Below are 9,107 nucleotides of genomic sequence, written 5' to 3' on the forward strand. Positions count from 1 at the left end.
AAGAGAGAAGATGGAAGCAGAGTGTAGGGCCTTGCTCCAGCAGGACAAAAATAAATTTGGGGATTAAAGAGTCAGAAACTTAATGGAGAGATGGGGAATTGGGGGTGTTAAATAAGAGGAAATAAGTATAAAGGAATGAAGAGAGGAGGGGTTATACAAGCAAGTATATGTAGCCTGTGTTGAGAATGGGGATGGGCTTGGGAAGAGACCATTAGAGGGAGATGATAGGAAGAAGGGTAGGAAAGGAGTAAGGGGATCTTTAGGGAAAATGAGACTTTGGGGAGAAAAGATATTTCAGAGTGGCTAAGGAAAGTGGATGTCAGGTGAAGGCCTTGGATGTTTCATTAGGAACTTGCTGAGAAGAGCTTGCATTGCAGGCCACGGTGTGGCTTAACCCAGGATGGGAATAAATGGGGATTTTCCATGGAAAAGAAGTCTAAGCTTGGAAAATGTCTAAACCTTTCATAAAATCCACAAATTCTTAACGTGGAAAAAAAAATGAGATTGTCAAGTAATGGTGCCGGACTAGCAAAGGTTTTTATTTCCATCCGATGGCAGGTGATTTCTGATCAAGTTAAATTGTTGTAAGTCAACTGTCCTTTAAGCTATTCCTGGCTTTGTGTGTGGAGAAAGCATAAAAGACATCTTCATCAGTCTAGTGACATTTGTTAGAAAACATAGCTCTGTGTTTAACTTTTAACTGATGATTTAACTACAAAAGCAGCAGTCGGCTGACAGTGAATGCTGAGTATTTAAGAAGGAAGCACAAAAATTAGCCATCCATCTGTTTTTTTCCCCTGTTCATTACCTCTAGATATTAAAATTAAACAGTCTTCAACCTGACACCGATTGGTAGCCTGAGTGATAATAGTGGAGATCAGATACATGAAGGTCTTAAGTAGAAATGAAGATCATGCAGCTTGTCTGTTTTACAGTTTTCATGCCACTCTTGGAAGTGTTTCTCCCTATCAGTAGCAGCTATTTTGGAGATCACCCTCACCATTTTGGGCATTTGACCAATTATTTTTCCCCTAATAGCACATGTATTCTGTGAGGCTGCTTTGGGAGTTTTACAGGCAGGATCCCCACCTTCAGTGGACAGTTTCCATCTCCATCAAACTGTGAAAATGAAAAACCATAGTGGATCTCTGGGCTTCCCCACTGGAAGACATCCTCAGTGGTTGAGATGACTGTTTTTCCCTCTTTTTAGATATTAATGCTAACTATCAGGGAACCAAAGATAGATGGAGGTGACAGCAGTGACAATAGCTTCAGAAGGACAGCTGGAGATAAGCCTCCTAAATCCAGGTGTGGAAAACTTGTAGTCCTTGAAGCAGAGTCCTGCTGAATGTGGGTAAGCAGTAGGTCATGCTTTTGTCACCCTCAGATTTGATTTACACTCAGCTTGCAGAACTGCATCTTTCCAACCAAACCCTTGTTTCCCTCAGAAATAAGGATGTCATTTCTCAGCTCCGTCCAGAGTTTATTACTCACATTACTTATAATTCCTGGACTCTTGATAGGGAAAATGACTCTGTGTTGTAAATTTTCAAAACATTTTCCAGAGTTGGCTTCCAGTGCTGTTACTACGACACTCTTGCTACCTGTTATCTGTTTAGAGCTGATTTATCTGATTTAGAGCTGCCATGCTGTAGTTCAGTTATTGCATGTCACGGTGATATATGTGATATTTTCTATATGGTATGTTGGTTTAATTCAAAAAGAATTTGTCCAGAACAAAATGGACAGGAAAGAAAATTGTGTGGCAAGATAAGTAATCAATATTTCATCAGTATTTAGGAGTCACTAACGGGCAGTGCCAGATTCTTAGCTTTGATTTTGCTTCTCCCCAGCCTCATTTCCAAACGAGCCAAGGCATTTTAGCTTCCATAAACACAGAAGAAAGGATATGAAGGACTCTATCTGGATGAGAGAAGTAACTCCTTGGAGAACAGCCAGAGCAAGAAATTCCTCTAGAGGGTTTGATCACAGGTTAAGTGATAAGAATGCTGTTACAAATTGAAAGATGAAGTGTGCTATTTTTAAAAAGTTATTTTCCTTATTTCTTTTCTGCTACTGCAGTTCAAACGAAGTAATTTGTCTTTTTTTTTTTCCCAGATGATATTTCTGGACACTGTACTTTACTGACCTGCTGAGAAAACATGCAGCTGCTTGAGTCTGTGGGTTAAGGTCGATGATCCGTGGTGCTGTGCACTGCAAGGTCTAGGGGAAGTGGGGAAAAACTGGATAATGCCACCTCACAACTGACCAAGGCACATGGCCTGAGCCCTGAAGGAATGTGGTATTGAACAGCAGTATTAAAAAGGTGATCATTCAGGTGTGCAGCTGATCTTACAAGTGTGACTCTTGCTAGCTGTGTTCTCTCAGTTGCCAGAAAAACTGCACAGTTTCTGTCCAACTCTTTTAACATAAATCAGGAAACTGGGAAAAAAAAAAAAGAAAAAAAAAGTCACTTAAATGATTACTTTGGAGTACAAAATGAGATCTGTTTTTAGAAAGAATTAAATGAACTTTGCCTTCTGTTTCGGTAGTGCATTTCGGTGGGGATAAGAATAGAATGGGTTATTCTGCTGTAATGGTGCTTATTTTCCTTCTAAAAAACGGTTACAGTTTTCTCAAAATGCCACAGTAAAGAATTTCTGTTTAGTTGTCATGACCGTGAAGTTTATTAATTGTTGAACATGAATTTCTGGATTCAGCTTACAAGCCTTCATATTACTACAGTGCACGTCACTTAGACATTCGATTCTTAAATGAAAAAAGTATAAAATAAATGTGAATACTGTTCTTTCCTTCTTGAATCATTGATTACACAAAATGCCTTAAATGTGAATATCTAATATTTTCTTGTTGTTATTTGTCTGTTTGTTTGTTTCATTGCTAAAAAAATCCATTCCTTTGTAGAATAAATTTATTTCAAATTTTTACCGTGAATAACACCAGAGGTAAAAAAAACAGCAGAACAAATTACTGGCTGAAGAGAGTTAAGCAAAGAGGCAAACATCAAAATCCCCTTTGTCAAGGGAAATGACAACAGTCAAATTATTTTGCTCGTTCTTAAGGCCAGGAGTCATGTCATCATCATCATCTCCCAGTGCTTTTAAGTATGTTCTCGACACCTAATGAGCTTTCTGAAGGCCAGCTTGAAATCTTCATTAAAGCTTGTGTACAGCAAAGGATTGATGAGGGAGTTGACATATCCCAGCCAGGTCAAGAAGTCTGCTACTTCTGGAGAGACAATGCAAAGGTGGAGGCCCACGAGAAGCTCCTTGATGAAAAAGGGTAACCAGGACAAAATGAAAGCCCCTAAAATCAGTCCCAAGATGCGAGCAGCCTTTCGCTCCCGCGTGGTAGAGATCTGCTGCCGGTCACCAGCCAGGTCCAAGTCATTCTCAAAAGGGGGGATCCTCACGGATGCATTAATTTTATCAAACTCTGTGGTGGGGTCGGAGGTGGAGAAGTCCGAGACGCAGAACGTCTGTGTGAGCTTGCAGCTGGCGAAGGAGTTTTGGCTGTCGGTGCTCCTGTTGCTGAGATGTCGGCTCGAGCCCCGCTTCTGGTAGAGGCTCTTTGCAGCGTGGTAGATTCTGTAGTACAGGATCAGGATCAAAGTCAAGGGTATGTAGAACGCCCCAAATGTGGAATAAATAGTGTAGATGACGTGGTCGTGCTGAATGCGACACTCACTGGGGATGCTGACACTGTGGTGGTTTCTCCAAAACAGAGGGGGCATTGATATGAAAATGGAGATGGTCCACACGGTGACTATCATCAACCCAGCCCTTTTTGCTGTTCTTTTCCTGGCATATTCGATGGCGTCAGTGATAGCCCAGTACCTGTCCAGAGCAATAACACATAGGTGAAGAATTGAACACGTGCAACAGGTCATGTCGACGCTCAACCAGATCTCACAGATGAAGTATCCCAAAGTCCACTTATCTATCATTATGTAAGTGATACTCAAGGGCATGACGAGGACAGCAACAAGAAGGTCTGTCACAGCTAGCGAGCATATTAAATAATTTGCGGGCTGGTGGAGCTTCTTGGTTGTGGAGATGGCTGCGATTACAGCAGAGTTCAGCAGCATAGTCAGGGTTGTGATTGTGGCCAAGGTCAGGGTGACAATCATCTTCTCAGTTACAGTTTTTGGCTTTGCAGCCACACTGGCTTCAGTGGTACAATTTGTGAAATTCATTTTCCTCTCCAGGATGCACAGTGAAAGGAGAAGTGGCTGCTTTGGGTAGCAGGTAGTTCTAACTTCAGAAGTAGTCCATTTGAAAGGGGGACAGAGATACTTCAGATAAAAAAAGTTTTTATATTTCCATATTCAACAGCACAGCAGAAAGCTTCCAGGTTTCCTCCTGCTCATCATTTTCCTAGAAGATAAAAACACATCTGTTAGTGAACCTAGAAAAAAAAAAAGGTTTTGGCAAAAATCCTACACTTCTAATATTAGCACATCTTATTAAAAACTGATTTCTTTTTCCTCTTTCTTCTCTCCTTTCTCCTTCTTTTTCTATGCATTCATTTATTTCCCATTTCTAAAGGACATTTTTGTCTGTATTTCCTGCAGCTTTATTTCTCCTTTGAATCTGGGGGTCTTGCTGCAAGTGGGATGTTAGACCTCCAGAGGTTCCTTCCAAAAAACATTTCTGCAGCCTCTGTGAATTATTGATACTGGCATATAATTCTTTGCCTGCTTGTTAAACAGGCTCCAGCAGATGAAGAGCACAGGAAATCTGCCTTTTCACTTTAATTGCTGTAGGAGAGGGATCAATTACTTCTATATATCATCTTTAGAAAGGAGAAAATGAGCAGCCTACATCAGCATAGGCATGTCAGTATTTCACAGTTTTCTGCTTTTTCATATCCATGTCTTTATTAATATATCGGAAACAATACTTAAAAATTACTCAGGTTACCTTTAACGTGCAGCTTTCAATGTTTAAAGTTTTATGGCAAATACTTAATTACAGAGCACATTAGTGTTGCAAGGAGCTTGTATAGTTTTGTCTAATTATTCTTGATATTCCATATATCCCATTGCGTGTATCTTTGGAGAAGACAGACAAAAAGCGCCTGCCTTTTCTTTGAGATTTCTATCAGATTGCCCTGCCTGTCAGGCAGCACACTATGATGCAATTTACAAACAACAACTTTAAAAAGGCTTATTTTTCTTCAGAAGTGTATTTTGGGAAAGTGCTAAAGTCCTTTCCTTACATCACAAATACTGACTGAGGCCAGAGTTAGCAACCTGTGGGATGCAACTTGAGACATCCTCTGGGACGTTGCTTTCTTGTTTGTAATTTATCCCCTTGTAAAAGTTGTAGGAAACTAAAAGCCTCAATCTTTTGCCATTAAAAGAACTCATAAGACTCTTTCCCTTGACTTCACTTATCTAAAAGTGAGGATTCCTGTAGGCTAGTTGTGCAGGCTCCCTTGATCAGCTTGGATTGAGACAGCTGCTGCCACAACTATACATGTCTCCTCTCCAGACAAATCTTTCAGGCAGATAGTAGGAATCATGCCCTAGAAATGCTGATCTTTCTTGACTTTGACTGCAAGTGGATCTTCCACAGTTGCACTTAGAATACATATCTGATTTTAGATGGCTAAATTTGAGGGGTAATAAAATCCACTCTCACTGACACCAGCAGGACTTGGGTTAGGCTCCAAGAGACTATTTCCACATGCAAGTTAAAAAGAATCAAGAATATGAATGAGAAATTATGAATGTGTAACTAGACAGCTGCTTAGTTCTGTGTACAAGGACTCCTGTTCAAAAACTGTATGAGGTTGAAAATACAAACTAGAAAAAAGGCTGCTCTTTGTAGAATACACCCATAGTGCAAGCCCCCTCCATCTACACTCTGCTCTTCAGAAACTGCTTTAAAATCTGATTAGCCTTGGAGAAAATATCAGATTGGAGAATCCAGGTGGAAATTAATCTATCAGTTTTCAGGTTGTTACTGCATTGAAAACACTGTTTTGGTCATTCAGACTTCAAAAAGACAAAAATTTAACTCAAACCTTCTCAGATTCTTCATACAAGTCTTCTGCATCAAGTGAGATCTTGGTTCCATTAGTTTGCTCCCTGGCTATGCCTGATTTTTGACCAGAGGATAAAGCAAAGGGCCTTTCTGCACTTCTGAAGCATGAGACAGATGCAATGGCAATTCCTACTTTCCTCAGCAGAATTACTTTGCTAGTGCCCTAGTGAAGTAGATTCCAACAAGCAAACTCAAAGGTACTCAAAGGTACACCAAGGCACCCCCCTTCCTTCACAGCTGCCTGTTGTTCTGGTCCACACACAAGAGAGCTCCTATTACTTCTTGAGGTAAGCAGCATTTTCCTCCTTGTCCTCACATCCCTAAGAACTCTGAAGATTTTTGGCCCTGGTGTTTCTCCCAGAGGTGCATGGCCACATATGTTCTCTGCTGAGCAATGCCTACACACATACTTAACCCAGAAGGAAGCGAAGAGCCTTTCATGCAGGAATAACCTTTGGGAAATCCTTTCCGAGCTTTGCCCCCTCTCTGCAAGACAAGGATAATCTGAAAAACAGATTTGATGAACTTTTGTCTTAAAGCGAAATCCATCATACTTTATCAGATCTGATGCTGGGGTTTCCATAAGGAAAAAGGAAAAGTTTGTTTTTGAAGGTCTGCTCACTGCTCAGCAGGGATGATTTTTTTTTCCTTGGAAAACAACTGCAATAATTAAAGACAGGGAAAAAGTAAACAAAGCATCCTCCCCACTGAAGACTTGCCTGTAGGGACCACAGCCTGGACTGGCACATCCTTCCTGCCAAAGACCAGCACTGAAGAGTTTTAATTCCTGTGCTCTTTATAGGAAATGAACCCTTAGAAATTCAGACAATATAAATAGCACAAATAAAAGCTGTATTAGACAAATATTATTAAGGAAGTATACTGAAATGCTGAAAAGTCTGGAGATGTCGGGCTGAAGGCTTCCACAATATCTTAAATCCTGTCCTTGGAACAGACCAGCAGTGCTGAGCTCCTGGGTTCACACATGACAGCAAAGAGAAGGCATCCAGGATTCAGTGCATGCTCCCAGGTGGGACATCCAGCTTTCGTCTCTTTGCTTTTTGTGATATATCCTGGCCCAGAAAATAGGTAGAGTTTTAAAATGGGGAGTGGCTTTGCTAGAAGACATCAGTGGTTGACCTTGGTTATTTATATAGGACAGGATTTAAATGCCTCTTATTATTAACCTTTAAAAATGTGAGCGTTATTGTGGTCACGCATATTGTAGATTTTGTATTTTAATTCTTGTTTGCTACCCGTCCTTCATGGTACCTGGCAGCCCTTGACTAGGGTAAGGGACCATCTGGTTGCTATATTTATAGTGTTACTAACACTGTAGTAATCGATTGTGGTTTTACACATCAGTTCTTCGAAGAGACATTCATAACGTGGTTATCTTATTTGAAGTGCTCTCACTAAAAGGACTGCCTGCTTATGGCTTGCACTTGTATTCCTTCAGGCTGTCAGTCATCTCACACCAAGACTGATGTTACTGGTGTGGTGGGAGAAACTCATTTGAGTTCCCCCAAAAGGGAATCAATCACACTGCATATTAGCTGATTGTCAGTAGTGGCACTGAGTGCTCTCTGAGAGGGAGAAGAGGATGATTAATTGTTCCCTAAAAACAGTTGGGTAGGTGTAAGCTGTGAGATGGCAATGTCCATGCCTGCTCCTCTACCTTCTCAGCAAAAGAACATTCAGTCTTGGCGCAGAATACTCTGCATTTTCCATAGACTGGCAGGTGGGCTGACACCAACTCCTTGGCCACTGAATCTCTCACTGTTTCTTAAGAAATGGAATAGCATCCCTTGGAGAGAACAAGGGCAACTGTCATGGCATGTGTGCATGTGACCACACATGTGCAGGAGGGTTAGCTCCTTTATAGCCACAGTTTTGCATTTTCTTTAAGCAATTAAGGCATTGTGCAATTATGATACTTCTCTGTCCCTTTGGCAGCAATAAATCAATATGTCTGTGTTAAATCATGAATTTGTAATAATCTCTTGTACAACTGTTGCCAAAACACACAAGTGCTGCCTTTCACATTAATCTGTGGCAGAAAGACCTCCTTATGTCTCTGCTTTCTTCAGAGATGAGTTATGGATGTTTGGAGCTGCTGTTCGGCATGATAAGCAGCACTGAGGAAGTAAAAGTCAGTGTAAATGGAGAGAAACAGCCTTGTCATGTGAGCTAACCTGATGAAAAATACCTGGCCAGCCCTTCCCTGGTGCATGGGGCACATTAGCAGAGGCACACCAGCCCACAGCAGCAGCCTTCAGAGCTGTGCTTATAAACAGACCTTGCCCCAGCGCAAAAAGGGGCTCTTGAGCCCCACAGATTTCCTATTTTAGTAGATAGCGACAGCCAGGAGACATGTAACCTGCACACTTAACCTTTGTCTGGGAAAGAAAAAATCTGATCTGGAAAGGTTGCTGACTCCTGCAATCTTCATGCTTACTTCTCACATAGACAAGTTGTTCTCTGATTAATTTATCATTTTTTGATAAAACCAAGCTGTCTTACTCAACTTTACAATTCCAAATGTTTTTCATCACTAAAGCAGTCTTTTCTCTGAATTTGCTATTTCACCTCCCTTTGTGCATGCTTTAAAAGAAGCTGGGTTTTCAACATTCCCTCTCCTGTGCTGTTTAACCAAACTTTTAATGCTGCTTAAATGTTGTAACATGCTTTGTTTTATAGGACTGACCATGGCATTGATCCCTGAATGGTTTTACTGAATGACTCAGAAGCACATACATACACAGAAGGAAAGAACTTCCATGCTGAGCACTAGCGGATGCATGGGGCCCTCCACAACCCTTCCTCCTACAGCTCAAGCTTCCATTCAGACTGCTTATTCATTGACTGCATGACTAAGACCCACAATCAGATACAATACAGGTGGGAGGACAGCTTGGATAATGAGGTGCTGTGTGAGACACTGTCAGCTAAGTGTAATTCATAGAGAGGAAGGAAGAGAAGCATGCCATTCCCAGCATCTACAGCTCTCCTCAGAGAAGCAGCAGCTAAGATGCA

At 41.1% G+C, this 9,107-nt stretch overlaps 1 protein-coding gene across 1 annotated transcript; it reads right to left on the reverse strand.

Annotated features, from left to right (window-relative positions):
• Window positions 1-3,121: 3,121 nt before the first annotated feature.
• Window positions 3,122-4,228, reverse strand: HTR1E (5-hydroxytryptamine receptor 1E; the record flags this gene model as incomplete). The annotated part of the gene is made up of 1 exon (XM_079550156.1): window positions 3,122-4,228. The coding sequence occupies exon 1, from the start codon at window positions 4,214-4,216 to the stop codon at window positions 3,122-3,124; it is 1,095 nt and encodes a 364-aa protein (XP_079406282.1). The 5' UTR covers window positions 4,217-4,228.
• Between the last annotated feature and the right edge of the window lie 4,879 nt (window positions 4,229-9,107).

Source organism: Tetrao urogallus (assembly GCF_951394365.1).
Source record: "Tetrao urogallus genome assembly, chromosome: 2".
NCBI lineage: Eukaryota > Metazoa > Chordata > Aves > Galliformes > Phasianidae > Tetrao > Tetrao urogallus.